The sequence below is a fragment of the Thermobia domestica genome, chromosome 15 (genome assembly GCF_964235325.1).
Source record: "Thermobia domestica chromosome 15, izTheDome1.hap1.1, whole genome shotgun sequence".
NCBI lineage: Eukaryota > Metazoa > Arthropoda > Insecta > Zygentoma > Lepismatidae > Thermobia > Thermobia domestica.
Genome location: NC_137468.1, coordinates 93,151,158 through 93,173,139, shown reverse-complemented (window position 1 = coordinate 93,173,139; position 21,982 = coordinate 93,151,158). Strand labels below are relative to the sequence as shown.

Genomic DNA, 21,982 nt, shown 5'->3' with positions numbered 1-21,982 from the left:
AGGTTAGTACTTTCTAAACATTATATGGATTTGTGAATAGTGTCGACATCTATATGTCTTCCTACAAACTTATTGAGTGATGTGTTAAAATATACTGCAACCAGAAATTCAACAAAGTAATGCGGGTTGCATATAAGTAAAGGGTAAGAGCACTTTTCAGCCAGCTTTCTGTGAATAATTTAACACTGATATGGATCGGGTTGAGGTCACTGACGATGTCATAACAGTTTACATGCCGGTTTTGCTCAACTTCTGACAGAATATCATGCACTTTTTCTATGATTGATCGCTCATTGAGAGAAGCATCTTGGAGATCGTAATTTTCAGAACGAAAGCGACTGTTTTACTGACTACTGTGTGTATGTTTCCTGTTTGAAGTGCCTAAATATCCGCAGCCTACTAAAAAGAATCACGATGGCCATTGGTAGAGGCTTACATCTGGTTTCAAGAGACGGACGTTTGATCCCAAGCTATGTGAATATATGACGGATAACGTTGAAGCCCAGAGAAAAGGGAGATAAATTTGAATATGGGGATAGAGAGAGAGACACATTCAGGTATGGAAGCTTAGAATTAGAGAAATACATGATCAAAGAGCATCCATATTCTGGGGAAAAAAGTGATTTTCTGAATCATAATAAGAATCGCCGGTTCTCAGTAAAATCGGGAGCACCACACCCGAATTTGTCGAATTAAGGTGGAGAACTTTTTTTTTTTTTTTTTTTTTTTTTTGAAACATTAGATAATTACGCAGTGAAAGAAAGATCTTAACATATGGAGAATGAAAAATTTAAAGAATTCACAACTCTCGGAGATATGGATGGAACCAAAAAAAAAACCTTTCGGTTGGGCAGCTATGATGTTAACCACTTATCTACAGAGAGAGATACTCGATAACATTTTTTTGTTGTTGCAAATATCGAGAATACCAACACTTTCGAGGCATGAACATTGGAAATATACTCTTGTTGTGTCTATGTTTCTCGTTTGAAATGTCTAAATATCTGCAGCCTACAAACAACAAAGCTATAGGGAGTCACGATAGCCTACTGGTAGAGCGCTTACATTTATTATAAATATCCAGACAGACGTTGGAATGTGACAAAAAAAAAGTCTAAAGTGCAAGGTAAGTGAGAAATTTCAGTGTCTGAAGTACTACAAAATCTAACAAGTAGACCTCCGCGTCAAACAACACTTTGGAAAAGTTTTCGTAGTGGACATAAAGTATCCCTCACTTGGTTACTTGTCACCACAATGTATATACATAAAGTTATTTCCACTTTGCTTGGGAATAGATGGCGGCAATTGTCAATAAATTACACTCGTATTGAAGTGAAAATTGTCATTGTTAAGTGGAAAGAGCGAGTGAATTAGAAATCAGATTGTTTTTGTTTTGTGTTGAAAGAAGATATGGCACATTATTTCTCTGAAAGTGGCATTGAGCTAAACTATTTATGGTAAAGCATGTAAAAAAACCGCTACATACATAATACTTGCTTTGTTCGTAGTCTTTAGATACTTTAGTTTATGTTTAGTACAAAATAAGTAAAATATTACATTTTTTCGGTATGAAAATAATTTAAGTTGTAGACATTTCAACTCTCCCTTGATGTACGGTGTTACGCGCAATCCCTTCGTGTACGAAGGGTTAAGTCCGGTTCTGACATTTGTAAGAGGCTATCGGTAGCCAGAAGCAAAAGATGAGGAAACAATTACTAAGAGTGTTACAGAGTATTGTCAAAATTGATTTTCGAAGGAAACTAAGATTTGCAACAAAAGTAACCGGTGGAAAATTTTAAGAACGTTATAGCAGGAATATGCTGAGATTTTTCTCTCCTATATCAACGACCATTATTATTACTTATTTAAGAGTACAAGTCAAGATATACGAGTTATTAAATACTCAGGTAGCTTGTGACTGGCGAGTAACAGACCGGCGAGAGCAGTCCCACATCCGTTAGTGCGGCACCTTGGGTGGTATCAATTAACACCCTGCACTAAGCACAAATATCTCCCTCACATCCGTAAATGGTATGACGGTGAGCAGAAAGAAAAAAATAAGGTAGGCAAACAGTCTATCGGAACAGACACAAAATGTGACAATATACTCTATGAATTTGGACTCAATTATTGAAGTTGAATTCGGTTAAGCTTGAGTCTGGGCATCTCTGCTGTAAGAAAGCACAGATATACAAAGCGTTATTTTATTTTATTTTTAAATACAACTGCATCCCTTTATTTATGATTCTTACAATACATTAAGTCTTTAAAGTGGCCCCGCGTAGTATAGTCTCTAAAGCTCTGCCTTTGGCGCAAGCGGTCTCGGGTTCAATTTCCGGTGGAGACACTCGGTCGGAAATAATAAACAGCTTTCTCAGACCATCCATTCTGAGTGACGTTTTTCCTAATTCACACCAGGATAATGCCAAAATTGTACCTAACATAATGATCCCAAACCACTTCCTTTCTTCCCTATTCCTTTCAGCATCCTTGACCCCAAATTCCTGAGCAGTGCAATCGCCGACAAATGTCTTCCCTCACATATGACGGGCAAACATAGCTTTAGATGCCGAATACACAGAAATCTAATTTCTAATTATGATCCGAAGCCCTTGGAACTTTAAATTGAAAGATCTCTAGAGCATTTCAGCTTTTGCTGTCACTGTGTCATAAGGCTCCAACCTGGTCTGAAGGTAAGAATATTTATTTCGTCCGAAGCAGGCAGATGCACGACTTTTTATTTAGACAAAAGTAGCAAATCTGTAAACTGATCTAGGAGTAAATAATTTGAATGAAAAACAAACGTCATTCATTTTCTATTGAGACACCCACAAATACACTCAAATATATGTATATTGAGTGTATTTGTGTGTGTGTCTCAATAGAGAGCCTTCAAACAAAAAATTGCGTTACCAAATCGTATGTGTAGAATGTAACAAAAATAGTAGCGAGATCAGTGGCGTCTCGCGAATACCTCCAACGGGGGCCAACTTCAAAATTTGCAGTGGGAAATGGTATAACTGTTGGAATCGTTCGAAAGGACATTAAATGTCATGCAACTTTTAAAGGACAAACTTTATCCTTTCCCATTTAGCCGCTAGAGGCGTTGTTGTAGACTTGTATCTGACTACCCGTAGCAGGCCTTTATCTCAGCTAATAATACACATGGAACCGCCAAACAAACAAGTGAACTACCAAATCGTATGTGTAGAATGCAATAAAATAGTAGCGACACCAGTGGCGTATCGTGAATATCTCCAACGGGGGCCATCTGCAAAATTTGACATGGAAACAGGGGTTGGTTGTGCCTATATTGAAACAAGCGCACAATGGGAGAAACGTCGAGAGGAAACACCCTCGCACCATCTGACTTTCATCTAGTAATGCGACCATGTTGCTGCCAACGAGGAAGAAATATGCCAAGGTGTTTCCTGCATTATTAGCTGAGATAAAGGCCTGCTACAGGTAGTCAGATACAAGTCTGCAACAACGCCTCTAGCAGTTAAATGGGAAAGGATATGACAAAGTTTGTCCTTTAAAAGTTGCATGACATTTGATGTCCTTTCGAACGATTCTAACAGTTATACCACTTTCCATTGCAAATTTTGAAGTTGCACCTGTTGGATTTATTCACAAGACGCCACTGGTCTCGCTACTATTTTTATTGCACACACATACGATTTGGTAATGCAATTTCTTGTTTGAGGGCTTTACGTGCAGTATTAGCTGCGATATAGGCCTGGTACGTTCTTATTGAATCAGCCGGTATATATATATATATATATATATATATATATATATATATATATATATATATATATATATATATATATATATATATATATATATGTATATATATATAGTCTCAAAAGTACCCTGATATAACGTAACTCTGTTATCAGAATTACAACAAAACGTAAGAGGGAAAACCGTCTTCAAATATGATGTTTTCAATCTAAAGTAAAGGATTTTTTTTTTTTAAATCGGACGAGCCGTTTGGTCTGTACACTCTTTATGTGCTCAATGTTAAGTGAAAATGCTACTTTGCCATTTACTTGGATCCACAACATAAGTGAACAACGTCTTTTACGCTAACGTGTCGATGGCCAGCCCCTACTCCAAACAGTTACTTCATTCATTTGTATTGCTGGTCCAGGTAAATGGAAACATTGCATTTTCTCTTAACATTGGTCATATAAAGAGTATACAGCCCAAATGGTGTAATAGTGTAATTTTATTTTAGTTTCATAGAAACCAACTAACAACGAAAGTTAACTATACGATGCTTGTAGAATTTGATTTTACTGAATTCTTATTGGTTTAAATTTCATTGTAATCGATTCCTTTAGGGAAAAAAAACTTTCTCACATTACAGTTCATATTGTAGAAAAATTAATTTGCTTGTATTGTTTACATATTATATTATACTATAAATAACTAAACTATCTAACTCTGTGACCTATGGAACCCGGAGGTTCAATGCCGCATTCACAATAGCTCTCCATTGACTTCTATCCTTAGCCAACTGGATCCAGTTTCTACTTTGTATTCCTTGTCAGATCCACTTAAATATTATCCTCTCATCTGCGCCTAAATTTTCCAAATGATCGTTTTCCGATTGATTTCCAGTTTAAACTTTGAAAGAATTTTTACTTTTTTTCCGTTCTAGCTACATGATCTGCCCACCTAAGCCTCCTAGATTTGATAACCTCACAACGTTTCATAAACGATTTAAATTATATTGTTCCTCGTTATGAAGTTTCCGCCGTTCACCATTCCTGTTCCTCTTGGGTTCGAATATTCGTCATCAGGATCTCATTCTCAAATACTTTCAGTCTGCGTTCTTCCCTCAGAGTAAGTGACCATGTTTCGCAACCATACAGAACAACAGGCATATACTATCGTTGTATATGCCTTAAAGCTCTAAAATTCCTCGACAGAATTCGCGACAACAAAAGGTTTTGAACTGAAGTGATTGAAGAAGGACCGCTCAATCCCAGCTTGGATAAATTTCTAATTGCTTCTTTCATAATAGTTTGACGAAATCCAACGAAGCTATGTTAAAGCACATCCATCCATCCACTGGAACACGAGAAAAATGACATCAAAATGGAAATATGTTGTAATTCTTTAATATTTGATTATTTTCACCCAATTGGAGAAATTCTGTATTATGTAACAAGGTCATATGTTGTGGAGAATATTTGAATCCGAAAGCTGGAAACGACCACAATCTTCCATTCACTTTGCGCCGTTTTCGTTTTGAGATAAAACTAAGAAGTATATTTTAAAGGAAGAAAGAAAGAAAGAAAGAAAGGAAAAATGAGAGAGTGACTTTTGAAAAACCCTGACACGTCCTCTTTTCTTTTCTTTCTTTTCTTTTTTTTCGTCAGTTTGTTTGAAAGACGAATGACTAAAAATAGGAATGAAAAGAATTCTTTCATTTTACTTTTAAAAGAAAGAAAGAAGTAAGTTTGTGAAGTACTACTACATATCAGTCAGATATCTCCAATGAAATATTGCTTTAGATATCAGAAAGCTGAAAACGAATTTATTTTCTCTTCTGGACGTTAGAGTTATATATAGTTCGCTCTAATTTAAAGATTTCTTTTTTCTTTTTGCCCTTTGCTTCTTATCCTCTATTAGCTTACGTTTTCAGTCAAAGCATTATTCAATTTTCTGTAAAATTTCCTTTTCAAGGTATACTTATAAATTATAGTGATTTTAGAGGTAGCAGGCACGTTATTATTAAAAGTACGTGTGTATTACTGTTCGGAGTACATAGAGAAAAAGAAACATGTGTGCCGTATTTGATAACGTAGGTTACAGGCGTAAGTCTTGTAGTTTTTGGATTTAATACGTAACATCCAGCAGCAAAGTATAACTGAAAATGTATGTTTCGTAATACCTTCCGTATAAGTGTTCCATCTATACGTACTTTCCTATGAAAGAAAGAGTTGTATATAGGCAGTAAGAATTAGGGGTGCGAAAGAGACGAGTCGAGACAGGATTTTCCTGACAAAATTCGAGTCGAGACACGGCTCTTCGAATAGAGGAATTTACATTTTTCGAGTCGAGACATCACTTTTACATAGAGATGCAAGGGCTCGGAAAAAAAACGGCTTTTTTGAAAAAAAAAAAACTCGTTTTTTTCTGCTTGGGAAATTTTGGGCTTTTTTCAAAATTCTGCTTTAAATGGATAAACGAGATTTTGTTTCGCTTCTCTATAACACAAAAAGTCATTTAATTAGTGGTTGGTGTCGATAATAATATAAAACCTGGAAAATAAACCATGAATTTCGAAAAGATGTTTCAAACAGTTTTACCTCTCAACATATTTACATTATGAATTCCAAAGGATTAACCAATGTGATAATAAGATTTTTTTAACCTCCTACATACAAAAGTAAGCAGGGTTGGCAAGAACCGTGGTTGTTTTTGAAAATGGCAAAACCCCGTTTTTTTGGGGGGGGGGGTTAAACTAGTTTTTTTTTTTTGTTTAAACCAGGCTTTATTGGCTTAAACCAGGCTTTTTTGGCTTAGACCAGGCTTTTTTGGGTTTAGATATTTTGCTTTATATATTTATATTACATATTGACAGAAATAAGTTTGTTTCGCCTTGGTGTTATTGTGCAACAATGGGGTTGTGCTGGAAGAGGTCACATAAGCTTAAATAAGTCCGGTCAGTAAATTTCTTAAATTGGGAAACTCACGCCCTAGCCATCGGGAAAATCCCGTCATTACTTGAAATGTAAAACAACAACGGAAAAATCCTGTTATTGCTTTGCATGTAAAATTTAAAGGTCAACATATCATAATCAGTACGCTAAAACTGAGGTATTAAATTACAAATTTAGTACGTACATATCATTGAAAGTCCAATCTAAGCTAATGTTGGAAGCTACGTAGGCAATCGATAAATTTTACCAATTTCTATCAATATATTTAAGTAACCTTGGCTTCTTTATAAAACAACAGGCATTCAGGCATGCAGAAATATACAATTTGGTTTCGTTTCGTATGTTCAGGCTTAACATCCTTACGTAATACCGAGGTTATCAAGAAGAAGACTTTCGCTTAAAGTGACATCTCAACCGATACTTTGTTTACGCATGAAAGAAGGGTTGTGGTTCGACAGAGAATTGAACATGGGACATCTTGATTAAAAGGTGAAAAGGAAATAAAACTAATGCAGATGGTTTGATGTGGGGAAACGTCACCATGAAGTTCACACGATTCGCATTTTTCGTTCTTTTTATTTTTTGGTTTAAACCAGTTGTTTATTTAAAGAAAGAAAAAAAACAGCTGGTGTAAACCAGCCAACCCTAAAAGTAAATACTTATTTTGAAAAAATACACAATAACTAGCAAAATTCTATGTAGTATTTTTCAAAATATTCCATACCCTCTTTTTGGAACAAAATAAAATTAAAATAAAACATAAGAAAAATACTTAGATTTATATAATACACTTAAAGGCTGCACATCTAGAGCTTTTGGTTTTGTATATTCTTGAAATTCTACAGTTTTATATAACCACCATCACGGTTTACTCAGTCCTCAAGTTTTCTGAATTTTTCACATAAGACCATAGATGAAGGATTAAACGAAGCGGTATGCGTTGCTGTCTATCTGGTGCTGCAAACTCAGCAATTGAAAATTTGTTAGTTATCATGTTCTTGGCTCACACCCTTCATATCATTATGGAACTCTCCCCCCACACCCAACCCCAAAAAAAGGACTATGGAATATATTTAACTTAAGATAAATACAACTGCACAATAAACATGACTGAGTGGAGCTTTTGCGCTTCTATCGGGAAGTCCGTGATTCAACTCAGCATTCGACCATTTTGACAAAGCTTTTTTTCATTCCATCTGTGAAGTAGAAATAGTGCGTGTACTGTGCGTTGGCCGACTTCCTTTCTTATTGTTTTTAAATCGTCATTATTACTAATTACCAGCAGTGATGGTTTTGCGAAGGTTAGGGGGGCGGTCTTTCAGATTGAAACCTGTTTCCCAAAATTACTTAATGTCTAAAACAAACGAAATATATATTAGTCATACCTTTACTCATAAACTTTAAGCTGCCGTCAAATAAAAATTACGAATGTTTAGAAAAACTGAACATTAGTAAGAAAAAAAACTCCCAAAATACTTTTCTAAATCCGACACTGATTCTCAGTATAAAATTATCTTCAATGAGGTTTATCGCTAAATATATAAACGAAACGAAATATTAGTTATGCCTGTACTCATAAACTTCAAGCTCCTCCCAAATAAAATTAGGACATTTTAGAAAACGAAACAATCAGAGAAATCCCCCCCCCCAAAGTACTTTTCTAAATCCGCTACTGATTATTTGTATAAATTAGTATTCAAGGTTGTATCCGGAAAATTATTGCTAAATCGTTGCACAGCTACAGTATAACAGAAATGTGGAAGTACGGTTTGACGGATATATTGAAAAACGTACGCTTTGAGGAATATATAGAAAAACGTAAGTTTAACTTTTGCACCAGAAGCTAGAGTACTAAGCTCTTAGAAATGAAACACGGATGACAAACTGAAATGATCCCGAGAAGAAAAAAATGTCGATAACTCAAAAGTTAAAATAAAGTTAAATAGCCTCTAAAATTGCCCTCAAATACTACATTCTTCACGTTAGCTTTAATTCGTAAAATATGTGCTCAATCCATCTTGCTGGTAAATTTCAGAGCGAAATATGGCATTTAGGTCATAGAATTCTTATCTAAGTATAGAATATAATATAAGAAAGCTATTTAGATAGAAAAATAATGAATATGAAAAAAGCCAAAATTTCCAAAATTCTCGCTTTTTCCCAAAAAGCCGGCTTTTTATGTGAAAAAAACATCGATTCAAAAAAGCCGGCTTTTTTGCATCTCTACTTTTACAGCACATTTTCGAGACAAGACAGCCACAAATCTTGTCTCGTGCGCATCACTAGTTAGAGTCTCACAGAATAACATATATAACATATAGCTGAAGTATGTAACATACGTATACATATATACTGAAGACTGTTAGATGTCAGACATCCTGCAGTGGAATGATGAAACATCTAAGCAGGAAAAAAGCTGTATGTATGTATCATATGAATAGAAGAAGCTCCATACAGCTTTCAGTAGTAAACATATGGATTCCTTATATTTGTACAATATTCTCCTCTCCGGATAACCGATTTTTCTCAGTGTATCTGTGTCTCATTGTTACGAGAAATCAAATAACGTAGGTTCTTCACATGCAGTACATAAATAAAAATTTAAATTAATTAGGCGGAAAACAAGCTGTCGATTACACACATTGATGATACACGACATACTTTTTAATGCCGCAAAGATTAGTTCTGTAAATTTTCTGGATTATGGTGTATGAGAATTTACCCTCAAATATCTAATTTTGTTTATCTCAGTGTGACCTATCGATTAATATATGTCTTGTCTTTGGGCAGCATTTGTAGCTAAACATAAATAAATGATAAAAGTTAAGAGTTATTCTCATTAACTGTACGAGATATACTGTCGTCTTGGTAGCGTTATAATAAAAAGCTTCATTAGTAAAAAGACTCATAAAATAGTTCGTATGGACTATTGTCCTGTATGAGGTAGAAACATGGACATTACGCAAAAATGATGAAAAAAAGTGATGATTGGAAGCTTTAAAAATGTGGGTGTGGAGAAGAATGAAGTGAAATATTTGAGTTTGACGTCCCACGATTATGCTCTTTAGACTAAGACAGACGGATGATAGAGCTAACTGAAATAATGATGGAAGAATTGGTGGAATGTGATTGTGGAAGGAAACGGGAGTTCCCGAGAAAATGCACAAACACGATGTTGTTCGCCACAAACTTACTTGATTTGAGATCGAAAAAAAGGACCCCACGCACCAGAGGATGGAGGAAAATGGAGAGAATTAGCTGGGTCCAGTGGGAAACGAATGAGAGGGTGTTAGAATTAGTGAGGGGGGGAGAAAAGAACAATAATAGATATAACTGAAAAGAGGGAGAGAAATTGGTTGAAAGATTCACTCAGAAGAAACTGTATCATGAGGAATGTAGTGGACAGAAAATTCGTACGTGAAGACGAAGAGGTTAGCTAAACAGTGTGAAGTATAGAAGCTTCTCAGTTGCGACAAGTGACTTGCCAATGATAGCAGAATACCTATGACGATGTTGATGGTCAACATGAGTTCCCCCGTAATGGTTGGTGTAGTCATCGCAGGCTACGATCCCTTAGCGCCTTACCATATCCCTCTCGTAACATGAAATTTAGCGTACAGGAGATAGTTGACCTTTCGACCGTTGTGGCGCCACTAACGTGGACTAACAGAAGGACAGGTTGTTTGCCACGTAAGCCCGAGTGGATTTAGACAAGAGTAGTGTGGTCAGGGTTGCCTTTTTTTTCGGGTACTGAATAGGGTAACATTGCAATCTTTATTCATCAAATTGTTTTATCCATATAAAATAAGTTCCTACTCCCAGCCATTAGAGGGTTACGCCCTCTCTTTGGCATAGGTTACAATACGCATTGGTGTTGCTAATACAAGTACGATAGATGGTCTAAGTGCAATTTGGTTACACGGGGAATTAATCATCATTTTATTCAGGTTCTATTTTATTTGATCATGGTAAAAAAAAAAGAAAATTAGAAGAAGTAAATGAAAAGGAGGAACATGAAGTGCACTGTCTCAACACAACACAGACGTGATAGTGTAACAGATGAATGTTATGTTCTTTCCAACTTTGGACGTGATGAAGACATGAGGTTGTTATTGTGCAGAGGATGAAGGGGCTATGTAATGAGGAACGACGGATGATGAAAAAGCTGCAACTGCGTCTAAATCCGGATGATCAGGAGGTAAGGTATAGCGGTAAAGTGCAAAGAGTAGCGACAAAGGTGTATCCAGTAATTTGCGAGGTGGATTGAACGGGATGTCTGCTTGCATTGTGGTGAGGAGTAAGGGATGCCGGGACTCGAATCGGTTAGTAATATACTTCGTCCGTAAAGCTTCAAGATGGAACAGAAGATGTGGAAAAGGCATAATGTCGTAAAGATTTTGAGTAGTACTAGGAAGTTTTATTCTGTAGGCTATTCGTATGGCATGTCGTTCTAGGATTTTCAGTTTTTCATAACGACGCTGGAGTGCGGCTATCCATGCAGTGAGTCCGTAGGTCAGAACTGGTCGTAAGAATACTTTGTAGGTATTAAGAACGGTATTTGCTCGTGGTCCCCAAGTAGTACCCGTGAGGCGTTTGAGGAGGTTAATCCTGTTATATGCTTTCTGTATTACATTCTGAAGGTTGAGGGCGCCAAGTGAGGTGGTGGTGAAAAATAGTTCCCAGATACGTTACATGTTTAGCTGGATGAACCCGCATGTTATCTACTTGGATATTCAGAAGTGACGGATTGCGATGTACCCGTGATCTGCGTTTTGGCGGGAGAAAGACTGTTGCTTGTGTTTTACCTGGGTTGAGTTTCAGACGCCACTTCGTACACCAGGTGAGAAAAGTTTGAATTGCTGCATTAATTTCAGTACTTATACGATGAATAGTCCGGCCTAATGTAAGAAATACAGTGTCGTCTGCATACTGAAAGATATGTGTGTTTGACGGCAATGGTGGCATATCTGCTACATATAGAAGATACAGCAAAGGTGATAAGGCAGACCCTTGTGGAACTCCAGAGAGAATAAATATCGGGTGCGAGAGAGTGTCATTAAGAGCAACATAAGCAATACGGTTGTGAAGAAAATTATAGATAAACCTGATATATGGTATGGGAAGTGTCAGACGGATAAGTTTATATATGAGAGCTGCATGCCATACCTTATCGAATGCCTTTTCCAGGTCGAAGAACACTAGACAAGATGGAAATTGTGTATTAAACTGATTGGTAATAATATTAGACAGACGAAGCAACTGATCATTGATACTAAAACCGGGGCGGAAACCAGCCTGATGCAGAGGGATTATATTACGTTCTGTTAGATAAGAATGAAGGCGTCGAACAAGGATTCTTTCAAGAATTTTGCAATACACAGAAGTAAGTTGAATAGGCCGGTAAGAAGAAACAGTATTTGGTGGTTTGTGTGGTTTTAGGAACATCAGTGTTTTGGAAGTCTTCCACTCACAAGGAACAAAGCCTGTCCGAAGGATGAATGTATAAATGAGAGAAAGAAGGTAAAGCAACTGATAAGGCGCTTCTTTAATATGTCGATAAGTAATCCCATCGAAACCAGGGGCAGTATTTTTCGAGTTATATCCGTTACTGTAATTGGTTGTGTAAGAGCAGTCTTGTGCGAGAGAGTGTGATAGATGTTGAGTTGAAGACGAAAGGTGTCGAAATTAACTTTCTCAACCGGATGAAGACGCTGAGAGTATGCAGATGGTAACGGAGTAAAGATTCCCTGGAGATATGTTGCAAAAGCGTCGGCTTTATCCTTGTCACCTTGTAGTGGGGAATCTTTATCTATTAACGGATATGAAGTACGAGTGGATTGTCCTGTGAGCTGATGGGAGCGCTTCCAGTATTGTGTTGGATGAGCTGTTTCGGCTAAGGAATTACAGGATTTTATCCAGTTGCGTAATTTATAAGCTTTAAGGTAATTGGAGACGGTGCGTTGAAGTTGACGATGATGACGAAGAGCTTCTTCGTTTCTGGTATGGATATATTCGTTGTAAAGGGCTCTGGAACGTCGTATGAGAGGTAAGTATTGCGGAGGTAACGGAGGACGGCATGGAGAAGTAAGCTTGGTAGTAGGAATGTGTTTATTCCCGGCATTTTGAAGTGCTGTGTTGGTAGTATCTAGTCTAGTATAAAGTGCTTCCTCGGTTTCGGGACTAGGAGTTTCCGCCAACGCAGTAGCTATATCAGTTCTATAAGTTTCCCAGTTTGCTTTATCGAATCGCAGGATGCGTCGAGCAGTATGACTGGATAGATTTTGAGAATATTTTAAACATGTGATTGTTAACTTAATTGGTAAATGATCGCTACCCAGATTCCCCAGAACTGTAACATTACAGCGATTATAAAGGGAGGCGGAGGTAATCACAATGTCTGGGGTGGTTTGTGAGACGGGCCGTGTGTGCGCTGGAAGTTGATGAATGATGCCAGTCGTGTTTGTTTCAATGAAGTTAATGAACTGGTGTTTCTCTCGCTCTGACCGACTATGAATGTTAATATCTGCCATAATGATATAGTTACGAAAGTTATTGGAGATATAATGAAAGAAGTTAAGTGGGATATGGTGACCTGGACGTATATAGATGGTTGCAAGAGTGGCATACAGTTGGCGAAAATAGGTCGTGACTATAAGGTATTCCGGGAGTCGAAATGTGAGGAAATGTTGTCGGATGGCAAGAGTAACAGGATAGCCAATAGCTACGCCGCCATTTGCGCGATGGGCTGGAGCAGTGTTGTCGTGACGTAGAAGTTGATACTGTGGTATTTTACAGCTTTGCTTGAACGTAAGATGTTTCATTCAATAGAAATGCGTTAGCTTTTTCTTCAAGAAGAAGATGCACGAACAAAAGCTTGTGCGTTAGTAGCGATCGGATATTAAGAAATATAAACACAAGTTCCATGGCCACTTTATGCTTAGACTGCTGTTTCGAGGGGGGCAGCGTGGAAATAGACAGATTGTCCGGAGTATGTAGCATTGAGGTTAATATGAATAACATTTCGGGCAGCATATTGGATTTGTTGAAGAACATGTGGCCTATCAAATGGATGTATGTTTTGAAGAGCGATGGTTATGAAGGAGAGTAGCTGAGCTATAGTTACAGTTTGTTGCGTTTGTGTAGGAGGCATTTGAGTTTGCTGTGTTGCATGAAGACGAACTGGAACAACTAGACTTGGTTTTGTGGTGCCAGGTGCTGGGCGTGATTTACATTTAAAGCTGTATGTCGGGTGACTCTCAGGACAGGCGGAACAAACAGGTGGCGTTTTCAAATTTGTACACTGATTAGTAGCATGGGGACCAGAGCAATAACCACATTTCGAAGCTCTCTTACAATTAGATGTAGTATGGTCGTTATATGTTTGACACCTCTCACACCGAATCGGTAAGGGTTGTGCAGTTCGAGAAGGTTTTACACGGTGGCGTTTCTTAAAGATGTATGCGCCGTTGGAAAGCAGAGTGTCAATCGCATCTTGCGAATTCGTTAGGACTCTCACCATGTAAGTCGGGCCTTGGTTATTGCGAATACGCATGCATTTATGGATGTCAATACCTTCTAGTTTTAGTTCTTCCTCGACTTCGCCGTCTTGGATGATAGGGTCGACGCCACGGATAACTACAGACAAGAAAGGTGCTTTCCTAGGCGGCGGAGGTTGTTTAGCAGTTGGTGGTTGTAGCTTTTCAAGTTTGGCTTGCTTGCCGAAAATTTCGAAAGAGAATTTATTGCGAATGATGGTTGCAAATCGAGGATCAGTAGATCGAATAATGATGCCATTCCGGGTTTTGAGAATTTCCGATACAGCTTCCCTTCGAAGATATTTAGTGATCTGCTGGAGTAGAAGTATTGGATTTTCGAATTTAGTATCGTAGTTTGTTAGTTTGAATGGGTACCACTTTGGTTTCAGAGTTGACTCAAGTGTTGGGAAGTCCTGATCGTTATTGATAGCGATGTCGTTGGCGTCTCGATTGGTGTGATGGCGTTTTGATGGAGGTGTACCTGGTTGCACAAAATTATCAGACACAAGTGGTGATCGAGAACGCGAGCGTATCGAACACGATTCGGTAGTGCATGAAGAATTTGATGTAGTAGAATTTCTTCTGCGAGCTTTGCGTTTTTCACTAGTGGGTGGATCAAGAACCTGAGCATGTAACCCTGGATGGAGTCCCGTTGCCATGATTGGAAGGATTCGTTAGCCGGTAGAGATGCCGAGGTCGTCAACTGAATTTCAGAAGCTCTGCCTCCGAAGAGGAGAGAATCAAAAAACTCGAAAAGCCAAAGAAATTGCAAGGTCGTCAATTTAGGATCAATCACGTCTGTTTTCCTCCGTGGAGGCTTATAATCAATTCGACGGTTGTTTCCTTACCCTGAAAGAGGTAAGTAATCCAACCGTATATGAGAAGATCGCGATTACTATTGAACCAGTGGGGATGGAAATTCAAGGACTCGTTTGTTTTTCTCCGCCAGCTACGGATACCCTATTTTTTTTTACCTGGTTAGAGATTCCAGGTGGCCAGTTCGAAGTGTTCACGGTCACGGTCACGGTACCGTAATTTTCAAGTTTTGAGTAGAGTATCGGGCCGAAGCCCCTGACTCCATGAGTTAGATGGTATAAAAGATATATGCAACATGTGCAGGTGGTTTGTTGGGTAGTACTATTGTTTTGTTAGGCGTGGTAGACTACATCGGCAACTGTCGCAGAGTAGCTGATGATGATATCAGTACGATCGCTGGAAAGATATTAAATGCGTGGCGTGCGATAGACATTTCGTAAAGCGAATTCGGTGCCGATGTTAGCTATTGCTGGATTAATATGTCGGGGTAAAGTATGCCAGAACTTACTGTGAAGATGTCACAGTAGTTCTCTAACAGTAGGAAGTTCCAAATCTTCCAGAATTTGTCTGTTTCGGGTATATCTGTCGTGACCAGTGATTATACTACCAGCTCTAGTTTGCACACTTTCAAGTGTTCGAAGGAGACTGTATGAAGCGTGTTGCCAAGCAAGGCATGCATATGTGACGGTGGACAGGACTATCATCTTAAGTATGTGAACGCGGACCTCATGAGAAATGGAACTGCAGCGGAAGATGGGATATAACGCTGAGATTTTTCGTGAAGCTCTTTGCTTGATGTTGCTGATATGTGCGGCGAAAGTTAGCCCACGGTCTAAGGTCACTCCCAAGTATTTGGCGTGGGTGGCGTGAGAAATATGTGCGTTCTCATAGATAAGATATCGAGGGACGCGGATGCGTCGTCGGCTGTGGATGACAGCACAACTTTTGTCTGTATTTACTTTAATCCTCCAACGTCTTGCCCATTCCTGAAATCTTGTTAGTTGTCTTTGTATATAGATGTAGCATTGTGCAAGAGAGCTACTGGTCGTAAAAAAGGCAGTATCATCGGTATACGTTGCGAGAAAGCAATGTGGTAGGGTCGGAAGATCTGCTGTATACAGAGTATATAAAAGAGGTGAAAGTACAGCGCCCTGTGGAACACCTGCTTTGATAGTCCTAGAGGAGGATTTGACACCGTCAACAGACACATGAAATTCTCTGCCTATGAGGTAAGAACGAAGTAAATGCAGAAGACGATCTGGAAGACCTTGAGTGTATAGTTTATATAATAGCCCTGCTAACCAGACTTTATCAAATGCTTTTGAGACATCCAAATATACTCCAAGAGTGTGTTGTTTTCTGTTGAAAGCCACTGTTAAGTGATCTACTACGCGTACGAGTTGCGTAGTAGTACTATGTTGTGCACGAAACCCAAACTGATGGGATGGTATGAGATCATTATTGACTACATGCTGTCTTAGCCTCCAGAGTAACACACGCTCAAATAATTTACTTGAGTGTGACAAAAGACTGATCGGCCTATAGTTTTCCGGGAGCAGCGGATTTTTTCCAGGTTTGGGTATGGTGGTGATACGAGCTTCCTTCCAGGTCTTTGGGAAGTAGCATAGTTGAAGGATGGCATTAAATAAATAAGTTAAGAAGACCAGTAATTTCCTTGTTGGGTGTTTCAGTATCTCAGTTCGAACCCCATCAGGCCGAGATGCTGTCCTTGCCGGCAGACGTTTGATATGTCTTTCTATTTCCCGAGGTGTTACTAAAGTGATATCATCTGTAGGGTTTTGTTTACTTATGGTATATAAGGTGGTTCGGATGTGCTGTTGGAAATAAGGATCGAGAATCGCTCTGTTGGGCTGGAACTGTTTTTCCAAAGAGTCGGCGAAAATATCTGCTTGCGACTGACGGTCTTGAGTCAGTCCTTGGGGTCCTTGTATGACTCTAGCTTTTGAAGCGTTTGTAGTACGTTGGAATGCTTTGGAGTACGTCCAGATTTTGCATCATTTACTGTAACATTTCGAAAAGTGTCTTCCCAGTATTGTTGGTTTTGTCGCATAGTCAGTATCTTGAGCTTTGCACGCAATTTGTTCCATAGTGTCTTATATGCTGGATGTAGTGTGTGCTGCCATCGACGCCTAGCCCAGCGTTTTAGATGGATATACAATTGTAGATGAAAACTGTCGCATTGACCGGTTTGGGTTGAAGAGATTTTGATGGTGGTGCTCGCTGCCTCTGCAGTACGAAGTGCTAAGGTGACGTGAGAAACTGCTTGCTCGATGTCCTCAATAGTGGCTGGTCTATCTCGTAGATCGTTCATATTGTTTAATTCCTGTTTAAATACATCCCAATCAGTTTCTGTTGTTTTGATGAGAGGGGTGGTATGTGCTAGGCTGCGGTGTGAAACGTGGAAAATGACAGGATCATGATCAGAGTCTAAATCCGAGATGACATAGGGATGTACAGTAAAGGATACATCTTTGCAAATAGCGACATCAAGAACATCGGGTTGACCACCGAATTTTGGATGGTAAGTCGGGTCTCATGAAGCACTGATAATGTAATTAGACGTTAGGATATATTGGTGTAAGGCGTCCCCTGCGTTGTTAGGTTTGATTGAGTGCCATTCGCCATGCTTAGCATTAAGATCTCCAGCCAAAATGACTTTTGGTCCTAAGCTAGCTATGATATCAAAGTCTGTGGGCTCTAGTTGTGTGGCTGGGGACCTGTACCCAGTGACCAATATTAGTGGAACGCCTGGAGTTATTAGCTCAACTGCAAGGGCCTCCAAAGTAAGTAGGGGTGATATTGTAATCAACCTGACTGGGAATGACTTTTTGATGATAAGTAACAATCCTCCTTTCTGTCTACCCACTTTATCCTGTCTGTACACAATGTAGTTAGGTAAGCGCCAGCTAGTGATTCGAGCAGTAAAATGCGTTTCTTGTACAAACATAATATCAACTTTATGTTGGATAAGAAATCTAATAAGTAGGTGTTTCTGCCCTTCGAGACCATCTGCATTCCACGTAGCAAGAATAAGGGAGTGATGGAGAACCTTGGATTTAGAAGCAGCCATCGTCAACCATTTCCGCTGTAGTTTCTATTACAACTGCAGCCTTAGAAGCTGAATCGACTGCTTGTCGGAATCGTGTAATCCCACGTTTAATATGAGTTATTATTTTACGGAAAGGCAATTCCTTGAGGAAGGAAAGAACGGACTTTAAGTCCAGATCTTCTTTAGAGTTCCCTTGATTGAGTGCAGAAGTTGTCTCGATGTTGGAAGAAATGGGAGCTTCAGGATCATTATCTGTAGTCATTGGCTGGTTATTAACAGAAGTGGGAATGGAGGTTTCCTCTGTCGTTGGTTCTTGTAAATTTTTCTTGGGGGCTTCTGGGTGATTCTTCGGCTGCTGTGCCGGTAATTTTAGTGCTTCAGATTAAGACTTAAATACCGGGCAACCACGGTAATTTGCCGGGTGATCCCCCTGACAATTTGCACAAGTGGCGGGTGTTGATGTGTCTGGTTTACTGCAAGACTGTGTGAAATGCAGTTGTCCACATTTGAAACACCTCGGGTGAGCTTGGCAGGTATCTTGAGAATGCCCCAAGCGTTGGCACCTGTAACATTGCAGCACTGAAGGAGGCTTATAGGGTTCGATCTGGACCTTGTAGTACAGCAAGTTATTAATTGCATATATCTCTTTAACAGCTACAGTTCTCTCCAAAGCTACCAAGAACAGTGGCATCAGTATTTTCTTATCAGCAGTCTTGCTTTTGCGAGACATTTGGTGGACACTTATTGGTTTGAAGCCTAATCGTGTAAGTTCTTCCTTCAGGTCATCTAATTCGGTGTCAATAGGCAGTTTACGGACAACTACCTTTATGGGCCTTTCATTTTTTGCTACTCCTGTGGCATATTCAGTTTTCGTTTGCTCACAATAAGCTTTGATAGCGTTATAGTCATCTTTGGTAGCCGCTTGAAGTCGGATGCGCTCCTTATTGGGCTGAGCTAAGGGAGGCTCCTTCAATGCTCGCGACAAGGTCTTTATAAATGTATATGTGTTTGTTATTCCGTATATGAAAATCGGAAACGGTCTGAAACTGGAGAGCTTGTTAGTCGGTGCATTGTTGTTGCTGGTACTAGTATTATCTGCTTGTTCAGGTGACAAAATATCGAACCTATTACTGGTGGGAAGAGGTGGATATTCTTGGGTGCTATTAATTATTTTTTCTGCCTTGTTGAGGTTCTCCAAAGAAGACCTTCGTCGCTTGAGTGTTCCCACCACTGTGAAATCCATATCGTCAGTGTTATGGGACGTTGATGGCTGCAAATCACTTGACTGTTTAAGTGTAGTTGTCGTTTTCACTTTTTGCTTCGCTGAAGCGGTTGATTGCTTCTTCTTGCTTAAAGGCAGAAGGAAATCTTCCGGTTTATACGTTGATCTTATTATTTTGCCCCTGATACTAGGATTTTTGGATGGCTGTGTCTTTTTCTCTGTCTTGACTGGGGTCTTCTGAGAAGCCATCTTGATAGCGAAAGTGGGAGATGGCGCCAGCTTACCACTAAGGAGGGTAGTGGAGTACTTAGGAAAAGATATGTTCTTAGAGCGCTGCTCTAAGGTTGTACTTTAATAATATGACTTTTCCTCCGAAGAGGAAGCACAAAAAGTAATCGTTAGCCAATAGAGATGCCTGAGTCGTCAACTGGTTTGTTCAACTACCTCTGCCTCCGAAGAGGAGAGTATCAAAATAATTCGTGAAACCTAAAGAATAGCAAGGTCGTCTAAAGATAAGATCAATTTAGTGTGTCCGCCTCCGTAGAGGCACAAAACAATTCGACGGTTGTTTCCTTTACCTCGATGAGGTAAGTAATCAAACCGTATGTAAGATGTTCGCAAATAAAATTCAACCAAGGGGGATGGAAAACCTAAATGACTTGTTTATTTTTCTCCGCCAGCTACGGATACCCCCTTTTTTTTTACCTGGTTAGAGATTCCAGGTGGTCAGTTCGAAGGATTGCCTTTTTTTTTTCATGCTAGCCAGAAGGGCTAGCCACCTTTAAGAGGGTTATGCCCTCTGTTAGGAATGAGGTGCAATGATAAAATAGGCTAAGGTTACTGTTGTTGGGCTAAGTGTTTTATGGATTGCCAAATAAAAATAGTCTAAATAAGGAATGGGTTGATGAGTTTCAATGAGTATTAACGGGAAGGGTTTTAATAAACAAGATCTAATGGTAGAAAATGAGCCAGGTATCAAATAAGAAAGTAATCATTTAGACTGAAAAAAATACAAAAGTATGAACTACTACTTCTAATATAGATAAAGAGTTAATATAGATCTAAGAAAAAATAGGTAAATCTTACTTTTAAAACATTGGATTTATGTAATCTAAACTTTTTTCAAAAATCCTACTTCACGCTTGACTTAAGTGTACTTATAATCTTTTTCAAGTTTGGATTTTTCTTTAGGCTGTCGAAAAACTCAGCTTCATCAACTGGGCAGAACACATATTTCTGTTTCAGTCCATTTCAAATTCATATGTGAGAAAACTCTTTCCACAAATGAATTTGACGGTGGGATCCTTAGGTAAAAGGAGACAACTTTAAATAAATTTGGCAACCCAGAGCTTTTCTGAAATAGCATTTGCCATTTACTGGTCACACTTATGACGACTTATTAAAAATTGCGGGCTTTAAAGTCGTTGTCTGAAGTAAATTTGTCATTTGGGCAAAATACGAGACTTTCGCTGTCCCGTATCGAGGCTCCCAGGGACGCAGGACAAAATCATAAAATAAGGGACTTTCCCTTAAAATCCCGGACATTTGGGACCCTAAGTGTGGTGTTTTACGTGATCTTTTTCTCCATGCTAAAAAAAAGAAGTCACGTGGCGTGTGTAGGCATTTGCATAATACTTGCAGTATCTTTACATAGTAAAATTAACAGCACAAAAATTGTTCTTTTGTTGTTTTAACTATGGTATATTGTTGTGTATCATTTTGCCTGGGAGCAATGATATGTTGGTTAGCAAAGCCAGTGTATGTACAATGAATCGAATTTTGAAAGCTAGATCACTATCGCTGCCTTCCACTCCAAATTCAAAGGAAAATATTCCCGATCACTTTCCTGATTCTGAAGCATATATCCCCATACCAGATACAGTTACAGAATTGTTGACTAATCTTCATATTGATCCTAGTAAGTGTTTTTTGCTTGTGTAATTAATTTTATTTATTTATGTTTCTGAGTAGTAATGGGATCTATGCGTAGGTTGGTTCTTTTCTAAAGAAAAAATAGACCTAAAACCTTTAGCTTATGGGCAAGAGTGCCGATTTCTGTGTAACTTTGGGGTAGCCCTATGGGAGATACGCTTTAGTAGAACAGGAAAACGAATTATCATGTACTGTAGAAATTGGAAAACTTACTTCAACTTAGCATTTCGCCCCCCCCCCCTTCCCCGCTTAGGGGAGCTAATTTCAAGTTCGGGGTGCCCGGCCTCAAAAGCTTCCCAAGATTGGTGCCCTTGCTAATGGGATAGAAGAAGAACCCAGAGCCTTTATTTTAGATACTATCCCAGTATTCGGTGTGCCAGTGGTAACCCCAAATTTCCTTAATATTTATCTAGATAAAATAATTTTATTTACTTTTGTGAAATATCGTAGTAATATATTAGTAGACTCCTATTTACATCTTACTAAAACAGATAATAATAATATACAAAGATCCCATGTTTTAGAAAGATATTTATATATTTCTGACAATCTAACATATGAAACCTACTAATGTGATAGGGCCAGGTGAAAAAATATAACCATTTTGCACTAGGAGAAAAATAGACACATTCATTAAAGTGTAAACTAAAAGTGAAATTCAGTTAAATCATAACGCAAATGAAATCCAATCCTTAACAATTCAGATTGTACACACTATATGCACAAT

General features: G+C 38.7%; 1 protein-coding gene across 1 annotated transcript; it reads right to left on the bottom strand.

The window, feature by feature from the left end:
- Nucleotides 1-18,483: 18,483 nt before the first annotated feature.
- Nucleotides 18,484-19,572, bottom strand: LOC145671566 (uncharacterized). Its single transcript, XM_081740753.1, has one exon. The coding sequence runs from the start codon at nt 19,570-19,572 to the stop codon at nt 18,484-18,486; it is 1,089 nt and encodes a 362-aa protein (XP_081596879.1).
- Between the last annotated feature and the right edge of the window lie 2,410 nt (nt 19,573-21,982).

What these genes read in the sequence shown, in the direction of transcription:
- LOC145671566 (XM_081740753.1), bottom strand. Translation starts at nt 19,572, where the DNA reads ATGGCTTCTCAGAAGACCCCAGTCAAGACAGAGAAAAAGACACAGCCA.